Source organism: Rhineura floridana, chromosome 6 (assembly GCF_030035675.1).
Source record: "Rhineura floridana isolate rRhiFlo1 chromosome 6, rRhiFlo1.hap2, whole genome shotgun sequence".
NCBI lineage: Eukaryota > Metazoa > Chordata > Lepidosauria > Squamata > Rhineuridae > Rhineura > Rhineura floridana.
Genome location: NC_084485.1, coordinates 71,857,276 through 71,881,194, shown reverse-complemented (window position 1 = coordinate 71,881,194; position 23,919 = coordinate 71,857,276). Strand labels below are relative to the sequence as shown.

Sequence of the window (23,919 nt, the reverse complement as noted above, 5' to 3'; positions counted from 1 at the left end):
AAATAGTGTAGGACAGGGACAACATGGGGATAATGCCATGTGTACAGCAGCCCCAAAAAGTGCTTGCATCAAGCACTGAACGCACATTCTTGCACAGCTTGTACATGCCCTTAGATCAGGGATGGGGATCTCCAGAAGTTTTGGACTCCCAACTCCCTCAGCTAGCATGGTCAGTGGTTAGGAATGATGAAAGCTATAGTGAAGGAATGAATTTATGCTCTCCAGATGTTGTTTGACTCTATTCCCATCAGCCTCAGCCAGCATAGTGAATGGTCAGGAATGATGGGTGTTGTAGTCTGTGATGTTCCTCTATTAGTGTATATACTGGGGATACTGGTTATAGAACGTGACTGGTGGTGCTGCCTAGCAGGGGGATCTGGTGAGGTCTATGCTAGAGCAGAGAGAGAAACCATAAAAAAGGACGGTCTGGACTGGTGGAGTCCCTGTGGTGCCTAGTGACAGGCAGTAGCCACGAGCAGATAGTAACCTGACAGGGAGAGCCGGGGAAGGACCGCCACATGTGGTGGCAGAGGTGGGATATGAACAAAGGAGACTATGTCACAGGTGTTGGCTGTAGCGGTGGTACGAATACTAGAGAATCCCTAACAGTGGTGTGGCAAACAGAAATAACAAAACAAGATTACTTGTGAGAGTGACTGGCAAAGAGTGACTGGCAAAGAGTGAGTGACCATGGCTGAATATATAAAAATGAAAAGAGAGGAGCTGGTGGAGAAGTGCATAACATTCAATTTACCTCACGAGGGTAAAGGGGTAGATGAATTGAGGGTAGCACTTATAGGATTTGCAACTGCCCAGCAAAAACAACCTGTCAGGGAAGAGACCCTAGAAGGATACTCAAGCAATCCCGCTTATATAGAGTATTTGAGAGAAAAGTTAAGATGGGAGGCTGAGGAAAAAGATAAACAGCGAGAGTTAGAAACTGAGAAGTTGAGGATGGAGGCTGAGGAAAAAGACAAGCAGAGGGAGTTGGAAATTGAGAGAATGAGAATGGGGTTTGAGGAGAGGGAGAAGCAACGAGCATTGGATGCTGAATTACAGGTGGAAAAGTTAAAGTTTGAAAGGGAGAAGTTTCATTCTGATGAAACAAGAAAGGACAGAAATGAAACAAAAATAAAAGTTACACCAAAAGACTTTGCAGTGTTTGAGCCTGGACAAGATCCACAGATTTACCTCAGCACTTTTGAAAAGGCAGCTCAATTGTGGGGGCTACCAGAGGATAAATATATGCAATATTTATCAAACCTGATTAAAGGGGAATTGGCAGAGGTATACCAATATTTCCCCTCAGACAAGCCCGTCACCTATGCTGAGTTTAAAGAGGCAGTATACAAAAGGTTCAGACTGGGACCTGACTATTTTAGAAAGTTGTTCCGAAACGGTCAGATCCAAGCAGGGAGGTCTTTTGTTGAACTGGGAGCTAAGTTGATGGATATATTTGGAAAGTGGATGAGTAGTGCCAAAGCTCAGTCAGTGGAAGAGGTGAAAAGCTTCATGATACTGGATCAATTATTCCATCAGTTACCACCAGAAATAAGGCTCCTGGTCAAAGACCGTTCCCCTACATCGGTGCAGGAGGCCGCAGAGATGGCGGATCACTTCGCCTCCAACAGAACTGGCTGGGTGGGGAAAACATCAAGAGAGTTTAAACCCAGACCATATAATGGTGGCAGAAAGGATGTGGTGCCACAGCGAGTGAGTCCTCCAGTAAAATCTGAAGGGGACAGGACACCCCAGAGTGGATCTGTGTACCCTAAAAGTGAGGAGAAATTATGCTACAAATGTGGTAGACCGGGGCACCTACGTTTTCAATGTGAGGTTGCCAACCCCATTAGTAATCCTGCTCAGGCAAGGGCAGTAAAAATAGAACCAAAAGATTTAACCACAAAAAAGGTTCAGTTCTGCCAGATAAACTGGACAGAAGTAACAGACCTTGATTCAAGTCTGAGAGAGGAAGTGAGTGTACAAGGGGCAAATTATTGGGCATTGCTTGACACTGGTGCCGCTCAGACGTTACTGAGGCCAGATTTAATAAAATCTGAAGAAATATTACCTCAGGAAACGGTGACTATCCAAGGAGTGAGGGGTCAACCAGAAAGCTTGCCTGTGGCCCTGGTGAAAATGGCGTGGAGAGGCCGAGAGGGCAGATATAAAGTAGGCATTAATGCCCAGCAACAAGAACCAGTGATACTGGGAAGAGATGTTATGGGGGCACAAGGGAAAATATATGTGATGACCAGACACCAACTTGGCAGAGAAACAGAAGCCATGTTAAGGGGGGCTGAAGGAAACAGGGTGGAATCTGTTTACGAGCCTCAGGTCCCCATAGCAACCCTTGGCAGGCCTGCTGAAGGAGACAAACTGTATCAACTGGTCTCTGGGGAAGAGACAGAGCATTTCAGAGAAGAACTGAATAAGGATACCAGTTTGAGTCAAATAAAGGAACAAGCCCTGACCCAACAGATTCCTTTCACTGACAAACTGAGGAATCAAGTTGTGTGTGAGAATGGGATTTTATATAGACTGTGGATGCCTGCTGAGAGAAAGGATGAATGTGAACCAGTGAAGCAATTGATAGTACCTAGCAAATACAGAACCAGATTGCTAGAGGTAGCCCACGATGTCCCATGTGCAGGACATCTGGGAATAAAAAAGACCAAGAGGAGATTGGCTGCACACTATTATTGGCCAAACATCTCCAAAGATGTAAAACAACATTGTCTATCTTGTGGTATATGCCAAAAGGTGGGAAAAAGTGGAGTAAAGACTAAGGCACCCTTAAAGCCCCTTCCTATAATTGGACAACCCTTTTATAGAGTGGGAATAGATTTGGTGGGCCCTTTTTCCAAACCCACAAGGCATGGCAAGAAATATCTATTGGTGGTGGTGGATTTTGCCACCAGGTACCCAGACGCAGAAGCACTAAGATCTGTAGAAGCCCCTGTAGTGGCAGAGGCTTTATTAAAAATCTTTATGAGGCTGGGTTTCCCTCATGAAGTGCTGACGGATCAAGGCAGTGTATTCATGGGAGAAGTGATGCAATGTATGTGGAAATGTTGTGGTCTAAAACATCTAAAGACCACTACTTACCATTCCGCCACTAATGGGCTAACTGAGAGATTCAATGGAGTTTTGAAGGGCATGATCAGAAGCTATGTTCAAGATCACCCACAAGACTGGGATGAACGTTTGGGATGCTTCTTACTTGCATACAGAGAAGTCCCTCAGGAGTCAACAGGCTTCTCACCCTTTGAACTGATGTTCACTAGAAAAGTGAGGGGACCTTTGGAACTGTTAAAAAATTCATGGGAAGGAACCCTGGGAGAGTACAAAACATCTGTAGTAGATTTTGTATTGGAATTCCACAATAAATTATCAATGATGGAAGTAGTGAAAAAGAATTTGGGTCAAGCACAGGAGAAGCAAAGTTACTGGTATAACAGAACAGCCAGGGAACGTGTGTATGATGTGGAAGATATGCTGGAACTAGGAGTGATCAGGGAATCCATCAGTCCCTGGGCCTCAAGTATTGTCCTGGTTCCGAAAAAAGATGGAACGACAAGATTTTGCATTGATTATCGGCTAATCAATAAAATTACAGTCCCAGATGCGTATCCTATGCCCAGGGTAGACGCAATGTTAGAGTTATTGGGGGCAGCAACCATTATCTCAACGTTAGACCTCTGTAAAGGATTTTGGCAAATAGAACTAGACGAGCAATCCAGAGCCAAAACTGCCTTCAGTACACCGGATGGGTTATATGAGTTTGTGACCTTACCCATGGGACTAAGGAACTCACCAAGTTCGTTTCAGAGGCTAATCAATACTGTGTTGCGAGGCATGTCAGATTTTGCAGTGGCCTATATCGATGACGTGGCCATTTTTAGCAAGTCGGTGCCTGAGCATGTCCAACACCTGACAACAGTATTAGAGGCATTAAGAAAGGCAGGACTCACAATAAAAGCGAAGAAATGCCAGTTTGGGTTGAAGGAGGTGGTCTATTTAGGACATAAGGTGGGGAGTGGGAAAATCACCCCCTTATGGAGCAAGGTGGAGGCAATACAAGCGTGGCCTATCCCCTTAACAAAAAAACAAGTTAGGGCATTTCTAGGTGTGGCTGGTTTTTATAGGAAGTTTGTGAAAAGGTTTGGGGAAATAGCAACCCCCTTGCATGAATTGACAAAGAAAAAGTGTTCTGAGCGTGTGGTATGGACAGATGAATGTCAGAAGGCTTTTGATCTGCTGAAGCAAGCCTTGTGCCAAGGACCCATATTAATAGCACCAGACTATGAGCAACCATTCATCGTGGCTACAGATGCATCAGACCTCGCGCTGGGAGTCGTCTTGCTGCAAGAGAGAAGGCACCAGACATCCAGTGGCATATCTGAGTCGCAAGCTGACGCCGAGGGAGAAAAACTATTCGTCGGTCCAAAAGGAGTGCCTAGTGGTCGTGTGGGGACTGACCAAGTTGCGCCCATATGTGTGGGGACGAAGATTCACGGTAACAACGGATCATCGGGCCTTGTTATGGTTGCAGACTATGAAAAACCATAACACTATGCTGCAGAGGTGGTCCTGGGCCCTACAACACTATCAAGTGGACTTCCAGTTCATAAAAGGCAAGGACAATATATTGGCCGATGGACTTTCCAGGCAAGTGGCTGGGACTGCAGTGACGTGACCAGACGGAGGAACAAAGAAAGACATTTTCCCCATAGAGACTTGTTATATTGTTAACGCGACGTATAAATCCTGGAACAGGAATAATACTCTGCCGTTGTTTTAAGGGGGGGGGGAATGTGATGTTCCTCTATTAGTGTATATATGGTAAGTGCTGTTTGTATAGGAGATACATGGTAAGTGGAATGAAAGAGGAGGGGGGAGTGAATGGGCAGTAGAATGCTAGATGATTGGCTGAATGTTTAAAATGGCTGACAGTATAAATGGAAGGATGACAGGTAAATCTGGGTGGATGTGAGGTGGATGTGAGGTGGATGTTAGTGGGTTGTTTGGGTGGGTTTATGAGAGGAGAGTGTGGAGTTCGGATTAATACTAAGACCAGTACCTCAGGAATAGATGTAACCATATGCTTAAGTGCCTTTTAAAGTAATCTTGTTATCTTTGTTAGTTAATAAATACTTTTGGTTTACCAAAGGCCTGATCCTTGGCTGGGGTTTCACAGACCAGAAGGGAGGGTAAGGTAAATACCAAGGCTGAAGGGTAACAAATGGTGGCAGCGGGGAAGGGAAGAATTACACCACAAGTATTCAGAACAAATCAGAAATATATGTATCTGCATTGATACAAAGGGAGTGGGACAGCTTGAGCACGCAGTCACAGAGGTAACCTGATTGAGAGAGACTCAGGCAGAGTCTCTGGGGATACTGGTTATAGAACGTGACTGGTGGTGCTGCCTAGCAGGAGGATCTGGTGAGGTCTATGCTAGAGCAGAGAGAGAAACCATAAAAAAGGACGGTCTGGACTGGTGGAGTCCCTGGTGGTGCCTAGTGACAGGCAGTAGCCACGAGCAGGTAGTAACCTGACAGGGAGAGCCGGGGAAGGACCGCCACATAGTCCAACAGTATCTGGAGGGCTACAGGCTCCCCACCCCTGACTTCAGATAAACTGGCAGTTCCAGTCTTTGGTGGGACATGAAACATTAGACATGAATGGCATCTAAGGGGGACTTCCCTCCCTACCTCCTGCTTACAAGTATATCCTGTTTTTGTTTCATCAAGGATCTCAAGGAAGCAAGAGTACATGTGGTTCCCAGGTAGTCTCCCATTGAGGCACTGGCTAGACCCAGACCTGCTGAGTTTCAGCAAGGTGGTGGCTTTATGCACCTTCATGCATCCTGATCCACCTGTCTTGCTTTTCTGTAGTCTCCAAGTTGTTCCTCCCAACAGCTGCCTTACTTGATTGTATATAAGAGTAGGGATGCTATTTCCTTTTTTAAGAAGGAAAAGCCCTGAGTTTTCTGTTTCAAGAAGATTTTGTAGTTGTAATTTATGTGTTCTACTTATCTAGAAGTACACATTGGATTTTTTTGTATACTTATTCATTTGAATTTTATGTATGTCCATAGACATAATACAAGTGTATCAACATATATTCAGTGCTAAATAAACTGAATACAACAGTAGGCCTGCTGTTGTAGAGCTCCTCATACATTTATCAGGTATTACACTACTCCTTTTCTTTTCTCCTGTCACAGGAACACATCTAGTCCAAAATAGGGGATTCAAATCCAGTAAGATCCCAGGGGGGAGGAGAGAAGAGTCCGATTGACACACACATCATTTAACTCAATGGGGCTTCTCCCCAATTAAATGTGACTAGAGTCAGGATATTTTTCTGTTACAGAAATTTTGTTCTGATTAAAACTTCTAATTGGAAACATCATTGGAGATGCATCCCAGGCCATGGTCTGAAGGCACATGAGGCCAGCACCCTGCTAAAGCTAAGCAGGGTCAGGTCTGGTCAGTGCCTGGATGGGAGACCGCCTGGGAATCGTATGTAAGCCACCTTGGGTTTCTATCATGAAAAGAAAGGCAGGGTATAAATGTAATAAATAAAATAATACTTTCACTCAGCCTAGTGCTCAAGGAATATGATCTACCGTAGGGATGCATAGTGGAATCTTTTTTGTTGTTGAGGACTGCATTAGTTTGGGAGGGCACTATTAGGGGCCACATGATGGTAGTGAGTGGGATGATGAGAGCCAAAAGTGGGTGGGTGCTCTTTCCCCCCCCGCCACCCACTTCTATCTCCTCCCCTTCCCCACCCAGTGGGCCATGGGAAGAAAGACAGATGGATCTTGCCAGAGATCTGAACTGATGGCTTGCAGATTGCTTATTTTTCCTTCTCCTGCCATTGTTCCATCCATTTTGGCTTTCCCTCCTGGTCTCCCCCTTCCTTTTCTGCCTTTGGGCTCTCCCCATCCTCACAAAATTAGATCAAGAGCCCTAATATAGAGCATGACCAGAGAAGTCTAGATACAGTTTCCCTAGGAATCAACAGTGTTCTGCAATTGTATTTATATAATGAGAATGCAATGGTCTTGGTAGATCTGGAGCTGTTTATATTCCCAACTAGCAGGATCGCAGGCTTAAACCTATGCCAATTCCTATCCATGTATATTCCAAATCCCCTTCCATTCCTGTGTACTGCTGCCTCTACAGTCTCAAGATTAACAGAGGGGTGACAGGAATGGAAGGGGAAAGTAGGGCCAATTAACAGCCAGGATTTGTGCTGAAACTCAATGTCCTTAAAGGTATTTTTTTCTAACTCAAAGGAGTGCTGCATGGTAACTGCAGCTGCTCCTTCAATAGTGGCGACTGCTGAGGCTGCAGACAGGTATACACAGTTACATCGCTCCAGCTGTTATAGAACTGCATTTGCCCCATTTTGGTCAGACATGCAAGCTTCTAGGGCAGCTTTTCCCAACTAGTGGGCCACCAGATGTTGTTGGACCACAATTCCTTTCCTGACCGTTGGCAATGCTGGCTGAGGCTGATGGGAGTTGTGGTCCAACAACATCTGGTGGCCCACTAGTTGGGAAAGGCTGTTCTAGGGAGTATCAAACTCAGGGGAGAAAGCCAGATCTACTAGTTGCCAGCAGAAGCAGCTGTGCACACTGATGAATGGCTGGGGGTTTGTGTGGCAAAAGCACTTCCATTTCCCTCCCAATCCCCAGAGCAGTTTTTCAACTTTAAAAAGCCTGACTGAGTTTTTTATTTAAAAAATGTAAGTGAGGCATCAAACAAACTTTTAAGTGGATGAACTTGCTGTTAAGATCTATGGATTATAATGGTGTTTGGGGGAATTAAGTGCATGTGGTAAACACTAAGCAGTAGCTGCACTTCAGCTTGGTAGAAAATGCATTGAGAGTCTGGTATAAGAAAAATAACAAACTGAGTTTATTGTAGGAAATAAGTTTAGATAGAAAAGACCTACATCTGACTGACTAGATAGGAGATGCTGCAGAAGAGATGTCTGCTGCAACTGTGCTCCTCCTCAGGGAGCCATGCTGGCATGAAGAACAAAGGAAGACTGAGAAGGAGCAGGAAGGGAGATTTGTTTCCTCTGAAGATATCAGTTTACAGAACAGAAACAGAACAGTCTAGGAACTTAGGAGGACTTCTCTCTACCACTCTACTTCCCATGTAGCATGTAATCCCCTCCCAGGCTTCAAGCTGAGTTGCACTGTCACATTTCCAGTACTTGCTAGGAGTGTTTCTGAGGAGGGGGAAGAGACCCATCCAAAGTATAGATAGAAGAGCAAAAAGGAAGAGGCAGTTAGCATTGATTCGAAAGCTGTAGGTGTGTCATGTGAGGAGGGAAGGTGGAGAGAAGTAGAATGGAAGCTCTTCCAAGTGTGGTCAGAGCTGTGCTACCCCTCCCAAAAAAAGGGTGACTATGAGGCAGTAATAAGGCTTCTTGCATGGAATACCTGGGTTTGGCAGGTACTCAACATGTTTCAGTATGAATATAATCCTACTTAATATTGAGGAGATAGGGCAGCAACTGGTAGCAGGTTTGCCCTCCCCATGCCATCAGACCCTAGGGAACATGCAAATCCAAATCCAAAACGAATGGATGATAAGTGAAACAGGACTCCGAAGTATATCAGTACAGAGCTCTCCAAGACTGCCAACTTGTTTTGTGCTTTCTCAAAGAATGGAGGATATAAGTATAAGGAATATGTCAAATGGCAGCTATCAATTCCTCAATGCCTCAGTTTCATTTTAAAGCAGATGATATTCTGCTATATTCCATTTGTTTTGTATTTACATATTTTGTTCACAGTCATCTGTGTTTTGCATTTTTGTACTTAGTATTATCTGAGTGTTTTTCATTTATAACTTGTGGCTTGCGCACACACAAAAAAGCACTCTTCATTTTTAAAATCTGTTTGGATGCTTGTTAGGAAGAGAAGTGTTTTTTAAAAAATGCGTTCATAAAGTCTGATGTTTTTCTCTGGTTCTCTGCATTTGAAAGGCATCTTCGTTCTTTAAAGAGGAAAGTTATGAGCTGTCTTCTCCAGGCATTTGGAGAAAGGGAAAAAATAACATGACAGCTTCATATAGCTGGCCCTCCCATGAGGGAAGTTGAGCCTTTTGGCTAAAGGGGGGATTGGGAGGGTGGCAGAGCAAGCAGGTGCCTGCTGCCCCCTGCTGTTACCCACTCCTTGCCCCTTGTGAGCTGTGGACCACCTAGAAGTCTAGGAACATCACTAGCCATGTTGTTGCAGTGGCAAAAGCTATTTGAAGTTTTAGTGCTAAACTGCAAGCCAGGGTGGGGAACCTGTGGCCCTTCAGCTGTCATTTGACTACAGATCACATCATCCATGACAGTTGACCATGCTGACTGGGACTGATGAGAGTTGCACTTCGGAAGGCCACAGGTTCCCCATTCCTGCTTTAAGCACTTTTTGCTACTACAGCAAAGTGGCTGGCAGTGCTCCTAAGGCAGCCTTTCCCAACTAGTGGGCCACCAGATGTTGTTGGACCACAACTCCGATCAGCCTCAGCCAGCATTGCCAATGGTCAGGAAAGATGGGAATTGTGGTCCAACAACATCTGGTGGCCCACTAGTTGGGAAACGCTGTCCTAAGGGCACATCCACACCAGACGTTTATTCTACATTAAACAGCATGGTTTCCCTCAAAGAATCCTGGGAAGTGTAGTTTGTGAAGGGTGCTGAGAGTTGTTAGGAGACTGTTATTCTCCTCACAGAGCTCCAGTTCCCAGAATTCTCTAGGGAGAGGGGCTGACTGTTAAACCACTCTGGCCATTAGAGCTGTCAGCCGAATAGGAGTCTCCTAACAACACTCAGCATGCTTCACAAACTACACATCCCAGGATTCTTTGGGGGAAGCCATAGCTGTTTAATGTGGAATAAATGTCTGGTGGGGATGTGGCCACAGCCTCCCTCCCATTATTCCTGGTCACCTCAATGCCTTGTTGTGATGAAGGAAATTCACATCCTCAGTTGTGGGGTCTGATGGCTACACAGGCTGGGGGAGGGCCAGCAAGCATATTGTTGTGTGTCACCCCAATCTCTGAGCAGTGAGAGATCTCCCTACGCTTACCCAGGGGTTGGTTTCCTTGGAAAGAAGGTCAGCGGAGACTGTGGAGTCTTTATGAAATATGGTTTATTTATTTGCACACATTCCAGCCTGAGCTTAAGATGGAGGGGTTCAAAGTATCAGCAGTCCAATTGATCTTGGTTGTCAAACAGGTGCTTACAGGAAGCATCCTAAAGCCATGGTGCTGGGAGCAAGCCTCTCTGTGTGTCTCCAGCTCCCAGCCTTTCCTCAGACCCAACTAAAAAATACAAGCCTCTCCTTGGCCTCAGAAAGGGGGGGGGCTCTCCTGAAAAGTTTCAATTACAATAGGATCTCCCTGGCTCATCTGGCCAGGTGAGTTAATGGGTCTATTAGATTAACAAAAGGGGGCTCATCTGACCAGCGGAGCGGGTTTCTCACCCCCAAGTGCTGGGTTCCAAATCAGAGGCTGGAAGGCGCTCATTGAAATCATCCATCTCAACTCCAAACCCATAACAATTTGAACCTGTAGTTATGTACAGATTTTTTTTTCTCTTGAGCATAAAACTGTTCCTCATAAGGTACACTGTGGCCTTCCAGATATTGGTGGACTTTAACTCCCATCAGTTCCAGCCTGTATGGCTAGTGGTCAGGGGTGATGGGAGTTGTGGTCCAGCAACATGTGGAGGACCCCAGGTTCATCATCCCTGTTGCAAGGGAATTCAGGAGTGCTTGAATTGCAGGGGTCCAGCCCTCTTACCTTTTCGGATGATATCCTTAGGTTGCAATCCAAACTGCACTTACTAGGAAGAAAGTCCCATTGAGCTGAATGGGACTTAGATATGATCAAACAAGCTTAGGATCCTCCCATAGGTTACTATTTTTAAAAGGCTTATACTGGTGGGAAGATTTGGCTAAAGGTAGAATCATGGGGTGGAGCTTGTGAATTTCATTAAGGGTCCCCTCCCGTCCCCTCCCCTCCCCTCCAATATTATTCAGTAGCAGGCCTGACTTGCACTTTAATTGCCACCCCAGCAGAAGTCGCTTGCCTCAAGCTGGGAATGCTTAGTGGCATATTGTGTCCTAAAGCAAAAAGATGTCTGTCTTTGCTAGGGATTTTTCTGATAATGCGCAGGAGCATCAAATTGGGAGTTTAGGCAAGTTTTGTACGGATGTAGCTTAATACCCTTCCAAGTAGCAGGCATGCTTTATAGGACTGTAAAATGTGGGTAAGACCTAATAGGTAATGCTAGACTTCAGCCATCACATTAAGCTTAAGGTTTAAGCTTAGACTCTTTTACTTCCAGAACATGGTTTTCAGTTCCAATTGTTGAATGTTCATGAGCTTTGGACTCTTTCATTCCTTGGATAAAGCACAGACTTGAGTCACGGGACATGTGTTGAATTCCTGGCTGGTTGCCACTCACTGCCCACAATTATCTGAATGCCAATTATATGCTGGCAACTAAGTAAGTGGTGCCCAGCTACAAATCACAAGGATGTTCATAGCTGTTTTATTATCGTTTTTGCCCCCTTTAGCCAGTTGCAGAACTGGCACATCTGCCTAGTGTCATGGTGGCATAATAATCTTTAGCTGGATGAAATAATGAATCAGTTGTTGGAGTAGCCGCAGAAAATGTCCAAATAAGAAACACACAAAATCCTACCTCTGTTTAAAGAGCTGGGCAACAATTCTGTACCACTTTCCTTACTGCAAAGTACTTTTTCAGGCTTGATGTTATTGCACACCAGAAACAAATAAAGAGCTGGTGCAGTGTTAGTAGATAAGAGGCTAGGCTGTGCAGGAAATCCCCAGTTTAAATCTTACCTCTGCCATGAACTCTTAGCCGAAGTCACTCTCGCCACCCCTCCTTTGCCATATAGGAGATAATATAATTGACAGCTTACAAGGGCATCATTTGCATGAACAGTTCTTTTCCAGCTCAGAATGTAACACCAGATTCTGCTCATGAACAGTTAGCATTTAGACCAGGGATGGGGTAATCTCAGGTTCAGGGGACCAAAGGTGGCCCTCCAGACCTCTCTGGCCCTCTTCCCAGTCCACATACCCTCCTGGACTACACCCCCTCCTCAGTCCTGTTTTGTACACTCCTTGAGTGTTTTTGCCTGACTGGAATACAATGGTGAGCTCTAATGACTCTGACACCCAGTTCTGTCACTCTGTTCCATCTGAATTGGGAGAGGTGGTTGAGGTGCCAGACGTATTTGGAGGCAGTGATGGACTGGATGTGGGCCAAAAAGCTGGAACTGAGCTGTTATGTGTTACAAATTCTCAAGTGCAGGAGATGGGAAGACAGCCTGTTCTGGATGGGGTTGCACTCCCCTGGAAGGAGCTTGGGTATACTCCTGGATGCAGCGCTGTCACTTGAGGTCTAGGTGGCCTTGGTGGCCTGGACAGCCCTATATAGCTTGGGACCAGGATACCGGTCTCCTGCAGATACCATTTTATCAGGAGGTCTATTGCTGAAAGAATTCTGCTGAAAGAATTGCCCTGGCTGCCTATTAGCTACCCGACCAAGTTCAAGGTTCTGGTTTAGGTGTACAAAACCCTGTAGAGCTTGGCACCAGGATACTTGAAAGATCATCTTACCCTTATATACCCAGTCGATCACTATGTCTGCAGGTGAGGGCCTCCTGCAGATACCATCTTATCAGGAGGTCTGTTCCGCACAACATAGGAAGCGGACCTTTAGTGTAGCGGCACTTGCCCTTTGGAATTCCCTTCCCTTAAATATTAGACAGGTACCATCTCTGTTATCTTTTTGGTGCCTATTGAAGGCCTTCCTCTTTCAGCAAGCCTTTTAAGTAGAGACCTTATCCCAGTCTGCTTCTGTGTTAGAATTTGTTTTTTAAGATGTTTTTACAGCTTTTTAAAATGATGTTTTTAAAGGTGTTTTGTTATATGTTTTTAAAGATGTTTTGTTGTAATACATTTTAAAGTCTGTTTTTATGATGTTTTAGAGTTTTTAGTGCTTTTGTTTGCCACCCTGGGCTTCTACTGGGAGGGTGGTATATAAATAAATAAATAAATAAATAATCCATCTATGGCTGGTTTGCCAGCTGTGGCCCCTTTTGGACAGAAATAACATGACCACAGTACTCCATATTTTGGTAATTTCCAAATTGGATTATTACAACACACTATATGTGGGGCTGCCGTTAGAGATGACTCAGAAACTTCAACTGGTCCAGGTTACTGCCTAGGGTTTCTTTTAGAATTCATATAACCCTTATTCTTAAACAGTTGCATTGGTTGCCAGTTCATTTCCAGGCTCAATATAAGGTGCTTATGCTTGTGTAAAAAGCCCTAAACAATTCAGGCCCCAAATATTTGAGAGACTGTCTCCTTCCCTATATACCCTCTTGGGTGTTAAGATCAGCAGAGGGGGGGTCTTCTTGGTAATTCTGCCCCCTCAGAAGTGGGGGGGGTGACCTGGAAGAGGACATTCTCTGTGGCAGCCCCTAAGTTATGGAAGAGGACATTCTCTGTGGCAGCCCCTAAGTTATGGAATTCCGTCCCCACAGAGGTGCACCTGGTACCTTCACTGTGCAGTTTTCAGCAAATGCTAAAGATGCATTTTATACTATGGCCTTTGGCACTTGAGATGTATGTTTTCAGGACCCACACTATTCTTGTGAATGTAATTTGTTTAAATTGTATTTAGACTGAATTTTAATAATTAATAATTGTTGTTTGCCTGGATGGTGGATAGAGAGGGATGTTTGAGTGTTAAGAAGCTAGCCTGCTTACAAAGGTAATATTAATATTTATTGCTTTGCCCACTTTTGTCCCTTCCCACCATTGGTATATGGCCCCCACAAGGTTGGAAGGGAATGTGGCTCTTGGGTTGAAAAAGGTTCCCTACCCCTGACCAAGCTGCTTTGTAGGCACATGCACTGAAGTTGCTGCTTTGTAGATACATGCACTGAAGTTCTTTTAACATAAGCCCCTCACTCCTGATGAAACACTCACTGGTTGCCGAGAAGTACTTGACCAGGCCACCCAACTGAACAGTCTTTGTTGAGAATCTTCTCTATCTGATGAAGCTAAGCTGGATTTTGTGTCAAAATTTGCATATTCACTGAGGGAGAACCTATAATTGAATGGCTAAGCAAATTATACTGAAATTGAAAGTGCTGCTTTATGTTTTTATCCAACTCCTGGATGCTAATCACACCTTACACAGAGATGTGTACTGATTCAAACAAGCTTCTGAAAATAGAGAGCAAAGGAACTATGCAATCCCTGCACTTGTTTGTTCCAATGCATCTCTACCTCTGCTTTGTGACGCACAACGCTAGTCAAACTCTACCCCTTTTTACTCTTAAAACCTTGTCTCACATGTGTTTTTTAAAAATTCAGCTAACAGGAGATTTTGCAACAGACTGGTACATCAACTCGTTTGTGTTCCAGCTGTGGCCACTGGAAATGCTTTGCTGCGGGCTCCGGCAGAGACAGTGATTGGCCCAAGGTTTTGCTGTGGGCAGTCCTGAAAGGTCTGAAGTCAGCAGTGGGGAAGAGAGGTGTAGCCATCAGAGGGCAGAGTCACTTCAAAACGCAGCCAAAAAAACCATTTTGGCTGCTTATGGAGCAACTAGCGTGCCTACAGCCTATAGCAGCTTCCCTATCCAAATGGGCTAAAGCTGAAGCAGAATCCATTTTTATATCAGATTTGTAAGCCTTCCCTCTAGCCCATGTGATAGCAGAGATGTGTAGGTGCACCTTTTATAAGTCACATGGTCTGTGGGAGGGCTTAGAAAGTATACAAAGTAGCATTTGCAAACCTGGTACCCTCCAGATGCTTTGCAACCTGGTACCCTCCAGAAAAGCTACACCTACTGAAATGTCCTTATCTACACAACTGTTAATGATAAAAGAGCCCTATCTCCCATTAGCCCCAGCCAGCGCATGTTGGCGAAGGCGGTTTAAGCTTTAGACCATCTGTGTTGGGGAAGCTTCCAGAGCTTGGTCAGACTGGTGTGTAATTTGTATGTTCTGTGAGATGTTATGCTGTTGTTGAAAATTAACTGGAAAGCAGAAGTGTTTTATAAAAAAAAGAGAGAACAATGACGAAAGTTAAAATACTATTTTAGTTAATCCATACTATTTGAGACAATTCTCTTGGATTGTTTCTTATAAATGTGTGGTTTCTTCCTCTGCATCCAGCCCTATTTTATGCCTGAGTGTAGTGCGGGTTTTTTGGAAGAGGTGGTGGCTGGAATTTCCAAGTAGCTCTCTACCATGGCTGGTGCTAGGAGCTGCACTCTTAAAGGAAGAATATTGTTATTAAGGTACAGGAATACACATGTGCTGGTGCAGTATTATAAGTTCTGAAAACAGATCAACATTTTCCCCAAGAAAGTGTGTAAATGCAGATCCCCCAGCTGAAGGAAAAGTAGTTCACTCACTGCTTGTCGCTGTTAGGGTAACCACATTCAAAAGGAGATAGGGCTCTTTTATCATTAACAGTTGTGTAGATAAGGACATTTCAGTAGGTGTAGCTTGTCTCACCTCTATATGAACAGAGAAGTGCACATAGTATTGAAAATGAGGTTGCTCATAACCACCCTGATAGCATCATGAATACAAATAATCATGAGTGCACAATAAAAAGGACATCTGAAGGAGCCCAAAGACAAGTGCCCCAAAGGTATGCCTTTTAGAATTGCTGAAACCAGATGCCATTGGTGGTATATAGTGCACTTCTCCCATTATGACAAGGATTTACGCTTGTGCAATGGAATTCCACCCCCCATCCTACTCTGTGCACACAGCACTCTCCCTAGAGCTGCTCCAGATAGTTGGGGGAACCTCTGGAACAGATTTAGGAGGGGCACAGAGGGGGGAAGTTCCTTTGCACCAGTGTAAATCCTTGCGCTAACAGAACAAGCTACTTAGAGCTACACTGGATACAAGCCTATGAGATCAATAACTAGCCGCCATCAGATGCTAAATATGTCTGTTCAGCTGCCAAAGATCAAACCAGAGGTGAGCAACCTGAGGACCAAAGGCCGTATGTGGACCTTGGCCTCATTTGTGGGTGGGGAGTGGGGAGTGGGGAGCCCAGAGGAAGAGGAGAGTGTAAGAGAGAAAAAATGGGGGAAAGCCCAAGTGGATGTAGCAATGGAAGGCATGGAAGGGAGAAATACTTGGCAAGTGATCAACTCAGGCCTCTGGAAAGAGTGATCCGTCACTTTATTGACAGTCTGCTCGGCAGGAAGAAAGGAGGAGAGAAAGAAAAGGGAGTGACATAAAGAGAGAGGGGGTGGATCTGGCCCCACCCACTGCTGGCTTTGACCCTACTCATCACAGGCATGCGTCCCCAGGCATATTATTTCTGGGGGAATGTGGCCCTTGACAGAAAGAGATGCCCCACCCTTGTATTAAGCCACCATGAATTCAGTGAACTAGAAGACTACGGTCCCATTTCCATCATACATTTAAAGCACATTTAAAGGACGCTGCTTTACCCAAAGAATCCTGGGAACTATAGTTTACCCTTCACAGAGCTATGATTCCCAGTATCCTTAAGAAACTACAATTTCCAGGATTCTTTGGAGGAAGCCATGTAGTTTAAAAGTACTTTAAATGTATGGTAAGGCTGTTACCAGTGATGGTTAAATTTAAAAGGAAATACTACAGCATTTGATTCAAGGATGACTTGCTACCACTGTGTGATTAAACTCCACCCCTTATGGCAGCCTGCATCTCCTGAAAGTTCCTCTCCTACAGAATGGATAATGGCGCAAGAGCCTTACCCTGTGTTGCATCTGCTCCCTGCCTATTATTTAGTAGGCTCAAATGTGAAAATAGAGATTATTATCTATCTCACACAGGATGGTTCTGAAAGTGTGTTGCAATTCTCTGTTAAGCTTCCTAGATGGAAACACATAACAGTATTGCCACCAATACTTGTCAATACCACTCTTTCTGCAATTCCACTCATGTAAGGATTAAAGCCACACGTAAAATTGGTGGAAGCTGCAGTTATCACTGCTGTTTTGTTTGCAGGTAGAAGAAGGTGCTTTCGTCAAAGAGAGTTTTGATGAGCTTTGCTGGACATTGACAGCAAAGAAGAATTACAAGCCAAACCGGAATGGGAACAGTGTTGTACCCCATGAAGATGCTTTCAAACTTTGGTGTCTCTTTAACTTCTTATCGGAAGACAAGTACCCTCTTGTTATGGTTCCTGATGAGGTATGATTGCTTTTAAGCAATTTTCTTCTTTGTTTTGTAGTGCTTTTGATAAGGGATGAGTTGCACCATGCATATTTTGCATTGCTAGGGCTTAACCATCTGATTGTAATAACTGTCTGAAGCCTATTTCCATGTTTGTCGCCAGAGGCACAGGTGACGTCAGTGGCTAGGAGTGCCTTTTACCAGCTTTGGCTGGTAAGACAGCTGCGGCCCTTTCTGGACTGGGATAGCCTGACCACTGTTGTCCATGCACTGGTAACCGCCAGGTTGGATTACTGTAATGCGTTCTACATGTATGTGAGGCTGCCCTTGAGGTTGATCCAGAAGCTGCAGCTGGTGCAAAATGTGGCAATGTGACTGCTCACTGGGGTAGAGTATCGCCAACATGTCACCCTGCTGCTGAAAGAATTGCACTGGCTGCCTATTAGCTACCGAACTAAGTTCAAGATTCTGGTTTAGGTGTACAAAGCCCTGTAGAGCTTGGGACCAGGATACCTGAAAGATCATCTTACCCTTATATACCCAGTTGATCACTGCGCTCTGCAGGTGAGGGCCTCCTGCAGATACCATCTTATCAGGAGGTCCATTCCACACAACGTAGGACGCAGACCTTTAGTGTGGCAGCACTACCCTTTGGAATTCCCTCTCCTTAAATATCAGACAGGCACTATCTCTGTTATCTTTCTGGCGTCTGCTGAAGACGTTTCTCTTTCAACAAGCCTTTTAAGTAGAGACCTTATCCCATTCTGCGTCTGTGTTGGAATTGCTTTTTATGATGTTTTTAAAGCTTTTTTAAAAATGATGTTTTTAAAGATGTTTTTAAAGATGTTTTAATATATTTTAAAGTCTGTTTTTAATATGTTTTAGAGTGTTTTTAGTGTCTTTATTTGCTGCCTTGGGCTCCTACTGGGAGGAAGGGTGGTAAATAATTTTAATTTTAATAATAATAATAATTAGTATTATTCTGTATGGATGTGTATGAATCTAGCTATAGATTTCTGCAGATCCAAACAATGCAGTCTCTCACATTATATGATAAAGATTTCACCCTGTGTGGTCAAGTGATGAATCTGGTGAATAAGATGGTGCCCTTTTCTACATTTTAATGTGTTGCATGACCATATGCAAACACTTATGAGAATTGTTCCTTACTGCCCCAGTTTCTCTGGCACTTTCTCGGGCTTCAGGACTGGATATGGAACTGAAACAGCCTTGGTCGCTCTGGTGGATGATTTAAGGAGGGCGTTGGATAGGGGAGAACACTCCTTCCTCGTCCTCCTGGATCTCTCAGCGGCTTTTGATACCGTTGACCACGGTATCCTCCTGGATCGCCTGGAGGGAATGGGAATTGGGGGCACTGTTTTACGGTGGTTCCGTTCCTATCTCTCTGACAGGCACCAGAGGGTGGCATTGGGAGAGGAGGTTTCAGACCCTTGGCCTCTCAATTGTGGTGTGCCACAGGGTTCTATCCTCTCTCCCATGCTGTTTAACATCTATGTAAAGCCGCTGGGAGCTATCATCAGGAGATTTGGGTTGCAGTGTCACCAATATGCGGATGACACTCAGCTCTATCTCTCATTTAAGTTCTCACCGGAGTTGGCTGTGGAGACTATTTCCAAGTGCCTGGAGTCTGTAAGTGAATGGATGGGAGGAAACAGGCTGAAACTGAACCCTGACAAGACCGAGGTACTGCTTGTGGGAGATAAGAGAAGGATAGGAGATATTGACCTGACGCTGAACGGGGTTAGATTGCCCCTGAAGGACCAGGTTCGCAGCCTCAGGGTCATTCTTGACTCCCAGCTGTCCATGGAGGCTCAGGTGTCAGCGGTGAGCCGGGCAGCTTGGTATCAATTACGTCTGATACAGAGGCTGTGACCCTACCTTCCAGTCCATCTGCTCCCACGGGTGGTGCATGCCCTGGTCTCCTCTCGCTTAGACTACTGTAATGCGCTCTACGTGGGGCTACCCTTGAAGACGGTCCGGAAATTACAACTGGTACAGAATGGGGCGGCGCGGTTGATTAAAAACAGCCGCCGCTGGGATCATATCACCCCAGTGCTGGAAGATCTGCACTGGCTACCAGTTGTGTACCGAGCCCAATTCAAGGTGTTGGTGTTAACCTTTAAAGCCCTATACGGTGTCGGTCCAGTTTATCTAAAGGAGCGCCTCCAGCATCACCAAATATGCCGCCTGACGAGATCTGCCTCACAAGACCTTCTCTCGGTCCCACCAGTTAAGACAGCTAGGCTGGTGCGGACCAGAGAGAGGGCATTCTCAGTTGTGGCCCCCACCCTCTGGAACTCTCTGCAATACGACCTTCGCCATGCCCCCTCCCTGGTAGGTTTCCGCCAAGGATTGAAAACTTGGTTGTTTCAGCGGGCATACAAGTCTCCTAGATAATTTTAGTTTACAGTGTATAGATGTAGGCTGGTGGATTATAATTGTTTTATATGTTAAAACTGTATTATATGTTGTATTTTTAATTATATATGCCGCCTAGAGTGGCCGTTCATTCGGCCAGATAGACGGCCTAAAAATAAAATTTTATTATTATTATTATTATTATTATTATTATTATTATTATTATTATTATCCTGCACAATATAAGATCTGTTCTTACTCAGATTACACTGGCAGATACAATGAAAAGTACAGGTTGGTTATACTTTCCCCCCTGTTACATACTGCTATCAAGACAACTAAGCCTAGTGCTCTTTCCTCTGTAGGGAGTTGTTCCTCATTCATACTTTCAAATAGCATTGTTTTTGGGTGCATCCAAACTAACATTCTTGTCCAGGGAACACAGGAAGCGCCTGAATACTGAGTCAGACCATTGGAACATCTACTTCACTATTCTCCGCTAACTGCCAGTGATTCTCCAGGGTATCAGGCAAGGGTCATTCCCAGGCTTACCTGGAGATATCAGGGATTGAATTTAAGACCTTCTGCATGCAAAGAATGTGCTCTACTACTGAGCTACGCTCCTTCTGAAGTCTTGCATTTCACTTTCATCCCATGGTGCCCCGATACTAATCTATGTGCTTCCCATACATGCATGCTTCTCCTCCTAAAACAGGAGGCTCTTGGGGGTTCTTAAATGCTGAATTTGCCCAGTTGCACCTAAAATACATACAAACACAGGGGAAGGGCTGTAGCTTAGTGGTAGGGCATCTGCTTTGGATGCAGAAGGTCCCAGGTTCAATCCCCAGCATCTTCAGGTAGGGCTGGGAGTGACTTCCTGTCTGAAACCCTGGAGAGCCACTGCCAGTCAGTATAGACGATGCTGAGCGAGATGGACCATTGAGTGTGACTCAGTTCAGGGCAACTTCCTATGTTCCATACCTGACCTGATACATTTTATGTAGTGTTTTTTTAATAAGGTAGCATGGGAGAGCCAGTGTGGTGTAGTGGTTAAGGTGTTGGACTATGACCTGGGAGACCAGGGTTTGAATCCCCACATAGCCATGAAGCTCACTGGGTGGCCTTGGGCCAGTCACTGCCTCTCAGCTTCATGAAAACCCTATTCATAGGGCTGCCATAAGTCGGAATCAACTTGAAGGCAGTACATTTACATTTATATAGCATGGAGATGGCCTCAGGCAGAGTTATGGTGGGGAGATTTTGAGGGATAAGATGATGAAGTAGCTGTATTCTAGGATCACAGTGTGGCCAGGTTTACCTTTCTAAAAAAGATTAACCAACAAATGGACAAGGTATCTACATGAATGGATGCACAATTATAGTGCCAGTGACTCCCTATTAAAAATGGCAACAACAAATAAACAAGCCAGCTTGGAGGAGGAGAGAAACAATATTTATTTATTTATTTAAAATATTTCTATCCCGCCCTTCTACCCTATAATAGGGCACTCAGGGCGGCTTAATAGCCAGAAAATGGGGCAGCATGAGACTTCCATTTAGGCTAGTCACACAGAAACATGTGCTTCTAATTAATGCCATCCATGCTTTAGAGTGAGAGTGTACAGTGACAGGATATCTTATGTTTTCTGCTGTAGACTGAAAAACTGCAGGTCTAGACACACTCATTCTTGAACACATTGATGTATGACTGAAAAATGCTGATGCCACCCAAAGGATTAATTGCAATAAAGAAATGCTATTCAGTCTAACAAAGCTAGTAATAACAGTAATATTCTGTAAATTCCACAAGGCATGCTGAAAGGAGCGAGGTTTCTCTTGTTGGTTGGTACAGAGGCAAAATCTCAATCAGGTGGCTTGTAAGTCTACAGGAAATAAAAAACCCACTCACATTGGTCCCCAAGCCAATAAAGGCCTAACCAGAAAGAAACTAATCTCTGGCAGTTTCCATTGCATCCTGCTCACCAGCTGATGTCAGATGGGATGACAACTTATTTATTTATTTTATTTAAAATATTTATACCCCGCCCTATTTCCAAAGAACTCACAAGCTTTCGACTCTCACGGTGTCTGATGCTCTTATTCCATCCCCCTTACAGTTCAGCAGAAAAGGGCCCTGCATGCACATGTAGTCACCAGCTACGCTTCCTGTTTCTCACCACGGCATTTCCTGTTCTTCAGGTCTTGAAAAAGTACGCTGTCTTTCTAATTCCACTGTCATTGTCAGCAGTTGAGCATCAACTAGCTTTTTTTTTTTAAAGGTATTTTTGTGTAAGCATCCACAATAGAGGAGGATGCACAAATTGCTTTTTTTAAAAAAAATCTAGTGTTGGCAGCTGCCTTCTGGGGACATGAGCCTAAGAGGCAGAGAGTAAATATTTAAATAAATAATAAATTCTAGGAGACTTAACAGTGCAATCTGATGTGCCTCTATTCATAAGTTTCATATATATTCATATATTTTAAAGTCTGTTTTTATGATGTTTTAAAGTCTTTTTAGTGCTTTTGTTTGCCGCCCTGGGCTCCTACTGGGAGGAAGGGTGGGATATAAATCTAATTAATAATAATAAATAAATAAGTTCACTGGGGCTTCTTCCTAGGGTAGTAAGTATAAGATTGCAGCCTTCAGGTGTATTTAAACACCTTTGCATACCACAGGTAGTGGCAGTGATGGCTGGTACCCAGTTGCGACTGGTAGGGCGGCAAGCAGGGAAGCCAACAATAACTAATTGTAGTTTTGTTCCCATCCTGTTCCCTGCTGAGGTGCAGAAGGACAGTACTGAGCTTAGGGTGGAGGAAGCTGAGAGCCAGTGCCACCCCCTGGGCAAAGGCAAGCAGGTAGGGGCTGGATATGGGCAGATTGAAGTTGGTGGTGCAGTGCCTGATTCACCCTAATGGACCAGCCTCCATGGGATAGTGATATAGCAGTATCTCTGGCAAAGGCAGGCACCACCTTTTTCTCCTAGAATGCATTCATGCTCACATAAGAACATAAGAAGAGCCTGCTGGATCAGGCCAGTACCCCATCTAGTCCAATATCCTGCTCTCACAGTGGCCAACCAGATCCCTGTGGAAGCTCGCAAGCAGGACCTGAGTACAAGAGCACTCTCACCTCCTGCAGTTCCTATCAACTGGTATTCAGAAGCATACAGCTTCTGGCAGTGGAGGCAGAACACATCCATCAATGTTAGTAGACATTGCTAGCTTTATCCTCCATGAATTTGTTTAATCCTCTTTTAAAGCCACCCAAGTTGGTGGCCATCACTCCCGCTTGTGGGAGCAAATTCCGTAGTTTGACTATGAGCTGCGTGAAGAAGTACCTTATGAGCTGCATAACTTGAATTGGTCACTCACTATCTCTTGTAAGCTGTGTAGACCAGCTTAGCAGGTCTGGACTGTAAGGGCCAGAAGCACTGAAAAAGTACTATTCACTTGGAGCAGGGATTGGTAATTTCATTTGCATTGTCAGAGTTTTCTGAAGATCTTCCTCTGGTTGAGATACCTGGTAGTATGCCCCATTGAATACCATGGGACTTGGGGTGCTTTCACACTGCACTTTATTCCGTTATTCTGACGATTTCTTACCTGGTAAATTACACATTATATTTGAGCTTTCACACCACATACTGGGTAGCTCCGGAATTCTGGTGGAATGTAGTGCAAGTATAGTGCTAATTTCCGCAATAAATGATACTGTTAGCAAGGCTGGGAACCTGGAAGATGGCGGGAGTTTTTCGCTAGCTGCCGCCGCTCACATAACACATCCCAGCATGCAGTGCGTTCCCGCCCTTTAGTCACGCAGGCTTTTATTTTTTTTGCCTGATGAAAGTTGTACCGGTATTCCAGCATTGGCGCAGATAGCAGCAGCATTTCCCACACACACCCATCTTGATACAACTAAAACAATTTAAAAAGTCAGATCCTAAAGGGAGAGGGCTTGCATGGCAACGGGACAAGATCTTAGACCTCCTACACAGGGGGAACAGTATGCATGGGTGAGGGACAAAAACAAGCTATGTGAAAGACAGTTGCGCGAAATGCCACTATATTGGCTGAAAAAGTACTGTTCCTTATTGCAAGAGGTACTGCAGTGTGAAAGGTATTTTAGAAATCGAGACAGAAGCGCTACCTTTTTAATCCCTTAAACTAGCGCTATTAGCCCCATGTGTGAAAGCAGCCCTACTTCTAAGTAAGCATACATAGGAATAGGCTGTAAGGCTGCAATCGAAGGCACAGGAGTAAGTCCTCATTAAAC

General features: G+C 44.6%; 1 protein-coding gene across 1 annotated transcript in view; it reads left to right on the top strand.

Annotated features, from left to right (window-relative positions):
- DEF6 (DEF6 guanine nucleotide exchange factor) overlaps positions 1-23,919 on the top strand; it is a 74,155-nt gene that overhangs the window by 26,787 nt on the left and 23,449 nt on the right. The window contains exon 3 of the mRNA XM_061632326.1: positions 17,100-17,285. Within this exon, the coding sequence (XP_061488310.1) occupies positions 17,100-17,285 (186 nt within the window). The remainder of the gene's footprint in view (positions 1-17,099; positions 17,286-23,919) is intronic.